The following is a 16,768-nucleotide window of genomic DNA, read 5'->3' as shown; positions in this document are numbered from 1 at the left end:
CCCAGCCGGCCACATGCATGTCACAAATGTTTGATTGGCACACACTCCCTGAGAGGAGGAGTTAGCAGGATTTCTCTTTTAGCTTGGTTGACTGCCGGTCTCTCTCTCCTGCTCTGGAGGCACAAGTTGCTTCTTCCCTAACCTCAACATCATTCTTCAGGTACGTGGGATTTATGTCAAGCAATAATAGTAAAAGTTTCAGAATATATTGTTGAACTTTTTCCTCTCTTATTTGGGCTTTGGACATTGGACAAATTGCTTGAAGTTGCAAGAAGTTGTGGAATATTGCTGTAATGACAGATCATTATGGTGAAGTCATTCAATTTAAGCTACAACTAAAATAAATCATCTGTATTTTGGATGTCTTAATTGAACCAAAATAGTCAAGGGCGCATGAGGCCTGGTGTTAGTGCCTCAACATCTATAAAAGGCACATGGGGGTGAGCCGCTCCAGTGTTGCTATTTTTGGACAAACCGCTGATAAAATGTGACAGATGCAACGAGGGCTGCGTTGATGCACTCACTAGCTCCGGCATCACCTGGCACAACGCATGCTTGAAAGGTGTCAGTGGCTTGCTCGTGCCTAAAGATACATTTTTCGAGGAACATCTTAGGTATTTCAACATGATAGGATGTTAGATGATTGTTAGCTTTTTGGCCCGTCAAATTGAAATAATGTATAGTTTTGTTTGTTTTCCCCCAAAAGGTCTGGGTTGTGCTCTTCTACCTCAGCCATGGCACCGAAAAAGAACAAGACGACCAAGAAGAGCAAAGGAGACATCAATGAGATAACCATCATGGTTGAGGACAGCCCTGTCAACAAGATCAACGGGCTGAACACACTGTTAGAAGGAGGAAATGGCTTCAGCTGCATTTCCACCGAGGTTACGGATTCCGTCTATGCCCCCAACCTCCTGGAGGGTCTGAGCACCATGCGGCACGAGAGCTTCCTGTGCGATCTCACCGTGTCCACCAAGTCTAAGTCCTTTGACGTCCACAAGGTCGTCATGGCCTCATGCAGCGACTACATTCGCAACATCTTGAAAAAAGATTCCGCGCTGCAGAAAATCGACTTGACTGACCTCTCCCCTGTCGGCCTGGCTACAACGATCACATACGCATACTCGGGAAAGCTCACCTTGTCGCTCTACAGCATCGGCAGCACCATCGCAGCGGCCATGCTCTTGCAGATCGGCACCTTAGTGAAGATGTGCAGCGACTTCCTCATGCAGGAGCTCACTGTGGAGAACTGCATGTACGTGGCCAACATCGCAGATGCCTACAATCTTAAAGAAGCCAAGGAGGCGTCGCAGAAGTACATGCGGGAAAACTTTATAGAGTTCTCCGAGATGGAGCAGTTCCTAAAGCTCACCTATGAGCAGATCAGCGACTTCCTCACAGACGATTCCCTGCGTCTTCCATCGGAGGTTACCGCTTTCCAGATCGCCATGAAGTGGTTGGACTTTGACGACAAGAGGTTGAAGTACGCCACCGATCTCCTGACTCACATTCGCTTTGGCACCATCTCCGCGCAAGATCTTGTAAACCACATCCAGAGCGTGCCAAGGATGATGCAAGACCCCGAGTGCCACCGTCTTCTGGTGGATGCCATGAACTACCACCTGCTGCCATACCAACAGAATATCCTCCAGTCCAGAAGGACGAAGGTGCGCGGTGGCCTCAAGGTGATACTGACCGTCGGAGGACGGCCCGCCTTGACGGAGAAGTCTCTTAGCAAGGAGGTTCTCTACAGAGATGTCGATAACGTGTGGAATCGCTTGACAGAAATGCCGGCCAAGAGCTTTAATCAGTGTGTGGCAGTCTTGGATGGCTTCCTGTATGTGGCTGGAGGTGAGGACCAGAATGATGCGAGGAACCAGGCCAAGCATGCCGTCAGCAATTTCTGCAGGTACAAATCTTTTCATTAGTGTGTTGCAGTTTTAAGGGGAAAATGACCACATTTAAATATAGGAGGGTCCCTTTCTGAATGTTCTGAACTCCTGTTTATATACCAGTGTTGTGTTGAACATAGCTAAGGTGTGCCTGGATGTAGAATAACTCACATTTCAGTAACCGTTTATATTAGTTTAATAGTCGCTGATATGAGACAATTGCAACTGATCAGCAGCGCCTCTGCTGGTTGCAGCCAAGTACTGCACCGTATAGAGTAAATATTAACCCCATTTGCCTTCTTCAGGTATGACCCCCGCTTTAACACTTGGATCCACCTGAATAACATGATCCAAAGACGCACCCACTTCAGCCTCAGCACCTTCAACGGTCTACTCTTTGCCATCGGAGGCCGTAACACCGACGGTGTTCAGGCTTCGGTGGAGTGCTACGTGCCATCGTCCAACCAGTGGCAAATGAAATCGCCAATGGAGGTGCCCCGCTGCTGTCACGCCAGCTCTGTCATTGACGGCAAGATCCTGGTTTCGGGAGGCTACATCAACAATGCCTACTCCAGAGCCGTGTGTTCGTACGACCCGTCCACCGACAGCTGGCAGGATAAAAGCAGCCTGAGCTCGCCTCGAGGTTGGCACTGTGCCGCCACAGTGGGCGACCGCGCCTATGTCATCGGTGGCAGCCAGCTGGGAGGTCGCGGAGAGAGGGTGGACGTCCTAGCAGTGGAATCCTTCAACCCTCATTCGGGGCAGTGGAGCTACTGCACTCCCCTTCACACGGGCGTAAGCACGGCCGGTATTTCCATTTTGAACAACAAGATATATCTCCTCGGGGGCTGGAACGAGGGCGAGAAGAAGTACAAAAAGTGCATTCAGGTGTACAACCCTGACCTCAATGAATGGACTGACGATGATGAGTTGCCAGAAGCGACAGTGGGCATTTCCTGCTGCGTTGTCACCATACCCACAAGGAAAACAACACGAGAGTCAAGAGCCAGCTCTGTTTCCTCTGCACCAGTCAGTATATAGGCATTAGATAGCCAGGTACTTTACCTGCTTGTATAGAACTCTAATTGTCTGTTGCATTAATATCTCTCTGTGGTTCTGTCAAGTGGCGGAAAAGCGTCTTTAACTGGGTCTTTTATTTATGTTAATGAGACAGACAAACTTTCCATAGTCATCCATTACAACAATCAGGTTAATATTAGAAATGTGTTTCTCTACGGGGCCAATTTAGATGTTAGTAATTCCATACGTCCATTTTCTATACCGCTTATCCTCAACAGTTGTTCCGGGTAAGCTGGAGTCTATCCCAGTTGACTTCGGGCAAGAGGCGGGGTACACCTTAGAATTGGCAGATATAGACAAACAACCATTCACACTCATACCCATTGACAATCCAGAGTCTGCAATTAACCTAACATGCATGTTTTTTGCAAAACCCAGAGACGCACAAGGAGAACATGCAAACTCCACACAGAGATGTCCAAACGGAGATTTCAACCGAGATCTCCTGACTCTCTGGCCTACATCTAACCACTAAGACACCATGCAGCCATATCAGTATTTCATTAGCCCTTATTCTGAACAGTCCATCGTTACCTATTGTACCTCAATTTTAAAGATGCTACAGAAGAAGGGCTAATGTTAGTATTTAATTAGCCCTTATTCTGTTGCATCTTTAAATAAAAGGTAAAGATGGGCAATTCAAAGTATGACGCAGACGACAGGGGAGGTGCAGCAGCTTGAGAAAAAAAGCTATTTTTAAAGGCAAAATAAATTGATTTTAATCTGGAATGAACATAAAAATCCACAAAATATGCTCCTGAAAATGTTTGGAGGAACATCCCTGCCCTGAAGGAATCAATAAAGTACTATCTATCTATATTATATTCTCGAGGATAGGCTAACTGTACAAAACCTTTTTTTTACATGACATACGTTAAAAAATCTTGCTACTAAAAGGGTTTGCAAGGCTTTTTACAAACATGGTTCCTTCATTATGTAATGACATACACCGTAAACAAGTTCATGATGAACACTTTGCCAAGAAAATGTGTGCCTACATATACCTACAATAAATGAACACATTTTATGTGGGCCGATAAAAACGAAATTTTGACCTATTTTAGGTCTTGAGACCCTGAAGTTTGAGAAACCCTGATTTATGGTGATTACAGAGCTCAGATACTTAAGGAGGCAAAACGCTGGAATAAATGGGGCAACACCTGCCAGGAGTAGGTGTTGTAAATTGTCGTCATCAACAGCATCGGTGAGTAGAAGAAATGTTGCAAGGATGGGGATGATGAATGTGTTTAGAAAACTATTTTGTAAAAAAAATAATTATATTGTAACAGAAGATGATGTTTCTGCCTGGGTTGTCTTGGAAATAATAATTTTCATGGTTGCTCATGATTTTTTTGTAAATTAAAGAAGTTACATAACACAAGGAGTTCTGCTGTTGTCGTTTATCTAAAATGGTTGCATATTGCATGATCCAGTGAACCGGCTTAAGCACTAACCTACTTTTACAGTTTAAATTGTAATATTTGTTCATTGTATTAATGTATTCCTAACAGTCAATTGTTTTCATTTTGTAGCATGTCTCTTGGCTACACTACTTCCAGTAGGCTATATGTAGAGTATGTTGTTGTTGTTGTTTTTTGTCCAATCATATTCCACCGTCTATGTGTTTCCATGCCAATCTTAACAAATTAGATTTCAGATTCGTTCCTCAAGGCCTGGACAATAATGTAAGTGTTACCCGGACTTCAAAATATTAGTCTTAACACTATTATTTCCTTGAAGAAAGGTTCGAATATGAAAAAAATATCAAAAGGGGAAAACAGCCATTAAAATCTCTCACCTGCTTAATTTTAGTTGAAACAAGCAAATGTAGTTAAATTAGGCGAATTATGCCAGTTAATTTAAAAAAATTATATTTTAAGTAAACCATATTTACTTATGTTAAATATGAGCATATATGTGTTGCGTTGAGTTGAGTTGAGTTTGAGTTTATTTGGAACATGCATGCATACAATATGATACATCACAATTTCCAGTTTCTCTATTCAACATGTTCGAAAAGGAGTAGAAAGAAGCAGAGGTTATTTAATCCTACCACTTTTCCTTTACATAGCAGTTGCTAAAACTTTTGTTCACTTCCTGTTCTCAGTTTATTCACAATATAGTCCATAAATAATAACAATAAAAATAAATAAATAATACTTGGTGAAGTAAGTTATATTTCATATGGTGAGATGAATAACATTATTTTGAAAATGAATGAATGTATGAGATAAATTCAGAATTTTTATCATGGTTCTTCTTCTTTGTACTTTGTAAACACTTTAAGTTTGAAGAGTTTCTTGAAGTGGATCATATTAGTACATTGTTTGATTTATTTGCTTAATCCATTCCATAATTAAATTCCACATACTGATATACTGAAGGTCTTAAGTGTTGTACGTGCGTACAAATGTTTTAAAATACATTTTTCTCTAATGTGTTCATCTCATGTACTATTAACAATAACAAAACTATTATCAAGTCATGTAATAATAATGTACAGCATTCACCTTGGAAAGAGGACTTCAATGGTACACCATCAGCAGCTTTTCCAAATTTTCATGGATAAATGTCCGCCGTTTGGACATTATTGGTGTTAAACTAATTCTGCTTCAGTATGGTGCAGACTATTTGTGCTGAGCTCAAATTGCTTTGCCAAGTAGGCGACACGCTCAGTCACGTCTTTGATCATTTCTTTAATTTTCTTTAATCTTTAAATTCAATGAATAACATCCACTTATTTTCGGTACTGTCCTTCAAACTCACTTCCTTCCTTCCCATGGTTGGAAAACAAAATGATGTCTATGTGTAGCTATAAGATAATGCTAGCAAGATAGGCTGGATGGTTAGGGCGGATCACGGTGACATTTGCTATGCCAATTAATGTCAGGGATGCTTTTCTTTCGACTTAAAGAATAATAATTAGCCGAGAATCAGCTCTTATTTCAAATTTCTCTTAAGTTGGGGCCCTCTCTGGTATAAATCTACAGGCAGCTTTCATCAGTGATCACCGGTTTCTCAATTAAGTAATGATGGTATTTGTCCCTACAGTCAGCTGGATCAGGCTCAAGCTGCCTACAACTTTAAAAAAGGTCAATGGTAGAAAATGGATGGATGCATAGATGTGCGAATATGCAAAATAGCTTTCTCTCCACCTAATGTGTTTTCACCATTGAAGGCACCAGGTACCAAATGTTGTGACATGAACATATATATATATATATATATATATATATATATATATATATATATATATATATATATATATATATATCCATCCATCCATTTTCTACCGCTTATTCCCTTCGGGGTCGCGGGGGCACTGAAGCCTATCTCAGCTACAATCGGGCGGAAGGCGGGGTACACCCTGGACAAGTCGCCACCTCATCACAGGGCCAACACAGATAGACAGACAACATTCACACTCACATTCACAAACTAGGGCAAATTTGTTTGTGTTGCCAATCAACCTATCCCCAGGTGCATGTCTTTGGAGGTGGGAGGAAGCCGGAGTACCCGGAGGGAACCCATAGTCACGGGGAGAACATGCAAACTCCACATAGAAAGATATATACATATATATATATCATCCATCCATTTTCGACCGCTTGTCCCTATATATATATATATTTACACACACACACATACATACATACATACATATATATATATATATATATATATATATATATATATATATATATATATATATATATATATATATATATATATATATATATATATATATATATATATATATAGCGCTCAAAATTGTTTACTTTTTCTTTTACTTACATCAACCTTGGCATATTATAAATAATTTAGACTTCTGTGAAATAACATTGCAGTATGAATTTTCACTGCATATGCATTTTGGTAAAAGTGTATAAAACGTTTATACCACCCCAGGTTTTTTTCAATTTACAGTCTATTGACCCCTCTTGGTCATTCAATTTTTATTATCTTCAAAGCCAAACAGGACATCGAAGTCCTTAAGTTTTTTTTTAAGGGTCTAAGACATTTAATGAATCTCTTTTTTTTCTTACTAAGTTTAGCAAAATTTTCTCAATAAACTTTTTTTTTACCCTTTTGAAGGCATTTTGATCGGACAATGTCACAAGTTTGAATCAGTAAAATATAGTCGTCCTTCATTACATCGGGCTTCGAATATTGAGGCTTCAACACATCAGCAGCATGACTATTTTGGATTAAGGGTGTAAAGGTGGCAAAGGGGTGTTATTTTGTGTCTCGAGGGCTCTCAAAATGTTAAAGAAAAGTATTTAAAAGGTTGAAAAAAAAATGTTATGCTCTGGTGATAAATATATTTGATCTACAGAAACTCATTTATTGCAGTCATATTCGGAACCAATTAACAGCAATAACCGAGGGACGACTAACTCATGTTATGCATATTTATACTATTTGACAACTGTGACATCTTTTGATCAAAAGGCCTTCAAATAGTTAAACATTGAAAAAAAACTAACATGTTTGGTATTTTTTTTAAGGGCTGAAGTTGATGAAGGCATTTGCGCAAAAACAGTAAAAAATTATATGAATTGTTGCGTCTGACCAGATGTTCCTCCAAAGGGAATTTAAAACGCTGGTCACTCCCAAGTTCTTTTGATGACATATAAACTGAGCTCAAAAGCACCACCAGGACAGAATAGGTATTTTGTAATTTATTTTCAAATATTTGAGAATAGAGACCAGCCTTGAACAAAACATACAAATGCGTAGCCAAAGTTGATCTGAAAAACCTCACGGAAAACACTCTCTTCTTCAATATCTCCCCCCGCCCTCATCTCTCTCACCCCAAACACATGCTCATTGTGTCTCTTATCTAGAGTCAACCTGGGAAGGAAAGCAAGGAGGATTCCTCCTCTCTGCGTTCTACCTCAAGGCCGGCCCCAGTGCAAGCACTTTGTCATTAGATGATTAGAAAAGCAAAAGAGTACAATATGGAACATTAGCTATTTGTAATATAACTATGAAAATAAAGAAGTAACACAAAAATATGGATATATGAAAATATATATATATCTCCGTCAGAATCTAAAATGTTTTTATGCTCTTTTAAAAATGTAGGATTTATATGTGCTGTTTGGCTTTGGGGTATTGTCGAATAACTGCCAGTGTATCGTACACCTGTGAAGGATTTAAACCAGGCCTGGGCAATTATTTTGACTCGGGGGGCCATATTTAGAGAAAAAAATGTGTCTGGGGGCCGGTATATCTGATTTTTAGGAACACTAATACAAAACCTCACAATAATGTCTGATTGAATGCTAAAAACGTTATGACAGACCGCCTTAAAAAACGGAATGGAATTTTACATTTTTTTACTGAATGAGACACCCAGAATGTACATGCAAATAAAGAATGTGGGGTTTACAATTTTAACTATGAACGATAAAATACTGAATATTGACAACATATGACCATCACACCCACTCTTGATCGACATATTTTACAACAAACACAGCGAAATATGAGCGTGAAGGGTAAAATAAAAAAAAACACAAACTATGATATATCACTAAGCTTTAGGACTTTGTTGTAAAAATCTCCTTCCGCTTCTGTCCCTGACACCCGCATTTCAGGCTGGCCGCTCTGGAAACACTCGTGGAAACGCTCCCCACCCACACTGCTTGGTGCCTCGTCTGAGCTGCTGTGACTTAGATGACCATAGTAACTAGTATATCATGCAAAAGCGCAGATTCCAACCATTGAAATACTTTGTATAGTTCAAGACTTACGGTCATTTGAAAACATCACTGCACATCATAATGGCAGCTACAGTTTCCATCTTGAAGATCTAAACAAATGATTTGTGAATGTCTGGCGGGCCAGATTGAAAAGCTTAACGGGCCCATGTGGCCCCAGGGCAGGGGTCTGCAACCCAAAATGTTGGAAGAGCCATATTGGGACCAAAAATACAAAAACAAATCTGTCTGGAGCCGCATAAAATTAAAAGCCATATTACATACAGATAGTGTGTCTCACTGTGTCATGAGATATAAATTGAATTAAGAGGACTTAAAAGAAACTAAATGAGCTCAAATATAGCTACAAATGAGGCATAATGATGCTATATGTACATATAGCTAGCCTAAATAGCATGTTAGCATCAAATAGCTTGCAGTCATTCAGTGACCAAATATTTCTGATTAGCACTCCACACAAGTCAATCAATCAATCAATCAATGTTTATTTATATAGCCCTAAATCACAAGTGTCTCAAAGGGCTGCACAAGCCACAACGACATCCTCGGTACAGAGTCAATAACATCAACAAAACTCACCTTTGTGCATTCATGCACAATGTTAAAAGTTTGGTGGACAAAATGAGACAGAAAAAGAAGTGGCATAAAACACGTCCTAGAAAGTCGGAGAAAGTTATACATGGTATAAGGTGAGTTCAAGGACCGCCAAAATTAGTAGGACAAAACGGCGCTCGCCAAATACTCGAATCAGTGAAGCATGTTTAATATAAACAGTGTACTTTATAACAATTAGGGAGGTTTGTGTCATGTTTGTCCTCCTACAGAAACCATATTAGAACAAAAAATATATTTTTTTCCGCTCATCTTTTTCCATTTTTCATACATTTTTGAAAAAGCTCCAGAGAGCCACTAGGGCGGCGCTAAAGAGCCGCATGCGCTAGAGCCTTAATTTGCCAAGGTCTGATTGAAACATTGAAAAGTTGTATTGTTTTTTTGTTTTTTTTATTAAACCAATGTATTTATTTTGTATTGAAGGTATTGTTTATCAGAATAAAGTTGAATTAAAAAAGATAGATAAAAATAAAACCTGTTCTGTTTCTGCAAATAAACTCTTCATGTGTCACGCATTGACTTCGTTCTTTGCATTTACAAACCCCGTTTCCATAAGTGTGAAGTGAATTATATTTATATAGCGCTTTTCTCTAGTGACTCAAAGCGCTTTACATAGTGAAAACCCAATATCTAAGTTACATTTAAACCAGTGTGGGTGGCACTGGGAGCAGGTGGGTAAAGTGTCTTGCCCAAGGACACAACGGCAGTGACTAGGATGGCGGAAGCGGGGATCGAACCTGCAACCCTCAGGTTGATGGCACGGCCACTCTACCAACCGAGCTATACCGCCCAATTTCCATATGAGTTGGGAAATTGTGTTAGATGTAAATATAAACGGAATTCAATGATTTTCAAATCATTTTCAACCCATATTCAGTTGAATATGCTACAAAGACAACATATTTGATGTTCAAACTGATAACTTTTTTTTTTTTTGCAAATAATCATTAACTTTATAATTTGATGCCAGCAACATGTGACAAAAAAGTTGGGAAAGGTGGCAATAAATACTGATAAAGTTGAGGAATGCTCATCAAACACTTATTTGGAACATCCCATAGGTGAACAGGCAAATTGGGAACAGGTGGGTGCCATTATTGGTTATAAAAGTAGATTCCATGAAATGCTCAGTCATTCACAAACAAGGATGGGGCGAGGGTCACCACTTTGTCAACAAATGCGTGAGCAAATTGTTGAACAGTTTAAGAAAAACCTTTCTCAACCAGCTATTGCAAGGAATTTAGGGATTTCACCATCTACGGTCCGTAATATAATCAAAGGGTTCAGAGAATCTGGAGAAATTACTGCACGTAAGCAGCTAAGCCCATAACCTTTGATCCCTCAGGCTGTACTGCATCAACAAGCAACATCAGTGTGTAAACGATATCACCACATGGGCTCAGGAACACTTCAGAAACCCACTGTCAGTAACTACAGTTGTTCGCTACATCTGTAAGTGCAAGTTAAAACTCTCCTATGCAAGGCGAAAACCGTTTATCAACAACACCCAGAAACGCCGTCGGCTTCGCTGGGCCTGAGCTCATCTAAGATGGACTGATACAAAGTGGAAAAGTGTTCTGTGGTCTGACGAGTCCACATTTCAAATTGTTTTTGGAAACTGTGGATGTTGTGTCCTCCGGACCAAAGAGGAAAAGAACCATCCGGATTGTTATAGGCGCAAAGTTGAAAAGCCAGCATCTGTGATGGTATGGGGGTGTATTAGTGCCCAAGACATGGGTAACTTACACACAGGTTTTGGAGCAACATATGTTGCCATCCAAGCAACGTTACCATGGACGCCCCTGCTTATTTCAGCAAGACAATGCCAAGTCATGTGTTACATCAACGTGGCTTCATAGTAAAAGAGTGCGGGTACTAGACTGGCCTGCCTGTAGTCCAGACCTGTCTCCCATTGAAAATGTGTGGCGCATTATGAAGCCTAAAATACCACAACGGAGACTCCCGGACTGTTGAACAACTTAAGCTGTACATCAAGCAACAATGGGAAAGAATTCCACCTGAGAAGCTTAAAAAATGTGTCTCCTCAGTTCCCAAACGTTTACTGAGTGTTGTTAAAAGGAAAGGCCATGTAACACAGTGGTGAACATGCCCTTTTCCAACTACTTTGGCACGTGTTGCAGCCATGAAATTCTAAGTAATTATTATTTGAAAAAAAAAAAAAAAGTTTATGAGTTTGAACATCAAATATCTTGTCTTTGTAGTGCATTAAATAAATAAACGATAAATGGGTTATACTTGTATAGCGCTTTTCTACCTTCAAGGTACTCAAAGCGCTTTGACAGTATTTCCACATTCACCCATTCACACACACATTCACACACTGATGGCGGGAGCTGCCATGCAAGGCGCTAACCAGCGGCCATCAGGAGCAAGGGTGAAGTGTCTTGCCCAAGGACACAACGGACGTGACTAGGATGGTAGAAGGTGGGGATTGAACCCCAGTAACCAGCAACCCTCCGACTGCTGGCACGGCCACTCTACCAACTTTGCCACGCCGTCCCATTCAATTGAATATGGGTTGAAAAGGATTTGCAAATCATTGTATTCCGTTTATATTTACATCTAACACAATTTCCCAACTCATATGGAAACAGGGTTTGTAATTTAGCCTGTAAAAGTATTTTTAAAAGATACATTTTATCTTTAATTAGAGTCTCCTCCAACTCCCACTAAGGACTGTTTTCACTGCTGGACTACAGAAAGAGGTTCCGCAGCCTCCGTAGCAGAACCTCCAGGTTCTGTAATAGCTTCTTCCCTCAGGCCGTAGGACTCTTGAACACATCATAATCCCCTCAATTACCCCCAAAAATGGATTAACTCGCTGGACTCTAAAGACAATATAACATACATCCATAAAGGTGGATGCATATGCAAAAGTGCAATATATTTATCCGTACAGTAATCTATTTATAGCTGCACCTTCTTTTATAAACGCAAACACTCTACACCTGTTTGGTCTTTAACCTGCACTACAACGAGCTAATTGAAGTGAAGTGAATTATATTTATATAGCGCTTTTTCTCTAGTGACTCAGAGCGCTTTTACATAGTGAAACCCAATATCTAAGTTACATTTAAACCAGTGTGGGTGGCACTGGGAGCAGGTGGGTAAAGTGTCTTGCCCAAGGACACAACGGCAGTGACCGAACCTGGAACCCTCAAGTTGCTGGCACGGCCACTCTACCAACCGAGCTATACCGCCCGAATGCATCACGATCAGAACGAAATGCTGTTGCATTTCGTTCTGATCTGTACTGTAAAGTTTAAATTTGAATGACAATAAAAGGAAGTCTAAGTCTAAGTCTAATTCACATGATATAAACTCCAAGGGAGTGTGAAGGAGAAGCGCCAACAACTTCCTGCAGGACTTGTAAAGTGACATTCTCCAGATTATCAAACCTATAATTTGAGAAACCCAGAAACAAACAATACATAACAAAACCCAGTGCTTATAGGTGCTGTTTGCAACTTCCTCACAGTAACATTTTTCAAAACAAAAAATATGACAAGAACACCACCGGCTATCTTCTGTTACTATTCGTGGATTACAGAACACATTTGTTTGACAATTGTCTATATTTTTCACTATTTCGAAGTTTATATCATGAAAATGTTTACCGGCCTGACTAAAATGATTGGTAATTACGTCATTACGTACAAGAATATATACTTTGTAAAATACATTGGAAAGTTGGCGCCCTCTAGGCATCTGTGTCAATGTTGCAAACAGCTATGTTAATCTCTGTGAGACATGTTCACTCACGCATATCCACGGCCTGTCAGTTATTCAGAAGAAATACATAAGGTGTATCAGAAAAGTTCCAGTACTGTTGATGTACAGAGTATCGTCCAATGCGACGATCGAGCAACACGTCTACCAAAACCCATGAAGAGGTGAAAGTTGTGGCAGTACAACTTGTGGAAACCTCCCTAATCGTCGAGATTGGCACGTGTGATTTTTTTCATCCCACTTTTCCAAGCTCAACAGGCATCTGAAATAAACAAGTTACAGCAACACCTCAGTTACATAAAGCCCATTTACGAAAAATTATCAATCAATAAGTGACAAAAAGAAGGGGATCAAAAGCAGGAGTGTCAAAAGTTCAGCCCGTGGGCCTGAACAGAATTTATCCGGCCCGCATGATGAGTTTGCCAAGTATTAAATTGAGCTGCTTTTTCGTAAAGAAAGAAACTGCTGTACTAAATGTGTCCACTGGATGTCACAATAGCAATTCTGTTAGGCAAGCAAACGATTTATACCGGGGCCAAGTAAGCGGTACACAGTAAAGGGTGACTGTGGCTCCTCCTCCTCATCCCACATGAAACTTAAAACCTGCCGTTTTATGTCTTCTGCTTCGAACACATCGTCATTTGGCACCCTCGTTGCGCCAAAATGTAACTCTGTCAAACACGAGTAAAGTGAACTTAACCATTTTGAATAGTTTTTACCTCCGTTTCTTACGGTTTGTTGAGTTAGCACTGGATTGATACGTGGACATGACAAAGAAGGTACTGGATACCTAGAAGAGTTTACATGTTGTGTTTTTGTTCAATCCCAGAAAGGCTGTGACTTAAAGTTTAAACCTGGCTTTGTAGATACACTGAGACAAAGTTGTGCTCGTTGTGTTTTTGATGCTGCACCAATTTCCTCAGAATTTTGTGACAGTACAGCGGGAGAAGGAGACGGCAGTGAGACAGTGACGTCGTTAGCTGTCAGCGTATTTATTAACAGCAGCAAATGTACGTGAGGTGTGTGCGTAATCCAAATAGATGAAGTGAGACTATGTGTGGTAAGTATATGTGAGTGGCTACCAGCGGGTGTTGAAGGTGATATCGAGGCGGAAGTCCAAAGAAGGGAAAAGCAGGCTCGGAAGTCCAAAGACAGGCAGTAGGTCAAGGGCTGGAGCGGGGCGTCGTGGTCAGTAGGCAGGCGTGAGGTCGATATCCAGAGAGGCAAGAGGAAGTCCAGAGAGGATCCGGGAAGACGAGACACACAGCTCGACAACGAGGAAAGACGACGGGAAGCTGGATAACGAAAAAACACGGGACACAATGAACACGACGGGGAGGGAACAGAGAGAGAGAATATGCACATTCGAGAAGGCTGGGGACGTAATGGGCTCACTGTACCAGTAGCTATGTTCTGGCACTGGATCTCAGGACGCGCTGGCTTTTGAAGGCAGGTCGCTCATCACGGGCAGGTGTGTTGATTGCTGAGTCATTGCAGCCGCGCAGAGGCGCGACCGCAGCCGAGGAGGAACGCCCGTGCAGAGCGCACAGCAGAATGAGAGGCGGCAGGAGTGTGAACCATAACAAATTTTCAAGTGTTATGTCCAGATGGTTATTTGTGATTTGTATGTTTTCAGAATGTGCTTGTTCTATTTTTGGCCTAAGTAAAACAAAGAAAACAACCTGGAGTTGTCTTTATTTTTAAGTTATCATGCCATGATTTTACCATTCCGGCTCACTTGGAAATAGATTTTCCTCCAGCTAAAATTACTTTGACACCCCTGATCTAAAGGGATGCCTCGAGGAACGCCTCAGTAATGTAAATCACAAGTTTGGACCCTAATGTTCTGTGTTTGCTAACAAGGTTAAAATGTCAATTCAAGGATCTGCCAATGTGTTTACAGTGGTCCAAGTTCCTCTCTAAAACAGGAGCGCTCTAGTCTTTTTAGGAATTTATTGCAAAAATGTTTGTCTCCCAAGTTTTGAACCGAACCCACAGTGTGTGACGTCATTCCCGAGCGGGATTTGGCCAGTAGAATAGCCCTGTTTTAGGGAGTCAGGAAAATGGAAGGCATGATTCATTAATTGATTGAGAAGTTTATTGAAATCTTAAAGAATGAAAAGTTGTGATTGGAGTTAAAAACGTCTCTGCAATAACTTCCATTGTTACCATCATGTTTAGCAAAAGGTCCTCTCCTGAGTCCAAATCCGCTGTGTATTATTTGAGCGTTGCATGGTTCAAAGGTTTACAGTTACACCACCTCTATTTTATATCAGGTCTTTTTATTTGATGTTCTCCTGCATATATTCTTTGTGTTTGTACCACCATTATCTCTTGTAGCAGGATCTTTCACAGTGTCACCTGCTAAGCAGTTAAACCTGTCCTTCCAAATCAATTATTCACAGTAGAAATAGATCCTTTTTCTGCCTAGAAGCACTTTTAATTTGTGGGGGTTCTTGTTCAATTGTTCCCCTCCCTTGTCATGTGACTCCTGAGTCAGCCTCTTTGTTTACTCCTGTTTTTGAAGAATGTTTTTTTTTTTACTTGAAAGGGGTCTGTATTAGTTGCGCTTTTTACAGCTGCACAAGTTTGCAGTGTACTTTGTACCAAGTTTATTGTAAGCTCTTTGAGACAGACCAGTCTAGGCAGATTAGACTCTCTGTTGCATGCATTTGGTTGTTTTGTTTGAACTTTGTTTTCTTTTATTTGTTATGTTCATTATCCTGCTGGCCCCTCCCTTTTCCACCTGAGCAAGCATGAGTAAGCATTTTCTCATTCAGAAGCAAACAGCCAAAGGTTTACCTTTTACCTTTTTTGTTCTATTCTAAAATATTTTTGTTTTACCTAATATAAAGACCTTATAGTGCGTGCATGCCTGATTTAATACCTACTGTAGCAAAAAAGAAGGAAATAAATAGGAGACAGCCAATTCAACAATACATTAATTACTAGCCTGGCTGGTATTTGGGTGAGATGTTAGTTAACTTTTGGACTGTGAATGGATGTTTGCAGTGTCATGCTTATACATTTTTCTTTTGTCTTCATGTGATTACAATGTACAAAAGGTTGGGGACAGGCTCAAATTAAAGATAATTACAGATAAATACAGAATAAATTATGTATTTAAAAATAGAAAAAAAATCACAAAATATAAGTTATCCGTCCATCCATCCATTTTCTACCGCTTGTCCCTTTCGGGGTTGCTGGAGCCTATCTATATTTTGCATATTTCAATAGACTAATGCAATCATTAATTTAATATTATTTAAAGGGAATAAAATATACTGTTGGTTAGCAACATTGCTATAATGTGTGCGAGGATGTCATTGTGGCTTGTACAGCCCTTTGAGACACTTGTGATTTAGGGCTATATAAATAAACATTGATTGATTGATTGATTTATGTTCTAATTCTATGTTGTTAAATTACTGTCTAAATAATAATAGTGACTGAATTTCTCAGTGTTACGACCGAAAAGGCTAAAGGTATGCACAATGATACTAATTATAATAAAATGTCATTGTTCTATGAAAACCGGAAAAGTAAACCCTCAATATAAAAACACCAAAATTACGGAAAAACAAGGGGAATCGGGTTCAGAAATGTTTTTTCTCTCAATTTCTCTGAGTTTCCAATACTTTATATATATATATATATATATATATATATATATATATATATATATATATATATATATATATATATATA

The 16,768-nt window shown here is 39.9% G+C and overlaps 1 protein-coding gene across 1 annotated transcript; it reads left to right on the top strand.

Moving 5' to 3' along the window:
• The first annotated feature begins 121 nt into the window (after positions 1–121).
• Positions 122–4,288, top strand: klhl31 (kelch-like family member 31). The gene is made up of 3 exons (XM_062057645.1): positions 122–160; positions 707–1,909; positions 2,198–4,288. The coding sequence occupies exons 2-3, from the start codon at positions 735–737 to the stop codon at positions 2,931–2,933; spliced, it is 1,911 nt and encodes a 636-aa protein (XP_061913629.1). The 5' UTR covers positions 122–160; positions 707–734; the 3' UTR covers positions 2,934–4,288.
• Positions 4,289–16,768: the final 12,480 nt, after the last annotated feature.

Source organism: Entelurus aequoreus, linkage group LG09 (assembly GCF_033978785.1).
Source record: "Entelurus aequoreus isolate RoL-2023_Sb linkage group LG09, RoL_Eaeq_v1.1, whole genome shotgun sequence".
Lineage (NCBI taxonomy): Eukaryota > Metazoa > Chordata > Actinopteri > Syngnathiformes > Syngnathidae > Entelurus > Entelurus aequoreus.
This window is presented reverse-complemented; position numbering and strand designations above follow the sequence as displayed.

What these genes read in the sequence shown, in the direction of transcription:
- klhl31 (XM_062057645.1), top strand. Translation starts at nt 735, where the DNA reads ATGGCACCGAAAAAGAACAAGACGACCAAGAAGAGCAAAGGAGACATC. An exon ending in GCCGTCAGCAATTTCTGCAG is followed by an intron (nt 1,910 to 2,197) that starts GTACAAATCTTT and finishes TGCCTTCTTCAG; the next exon opens with GTATGACCCCCGCTTTAACA.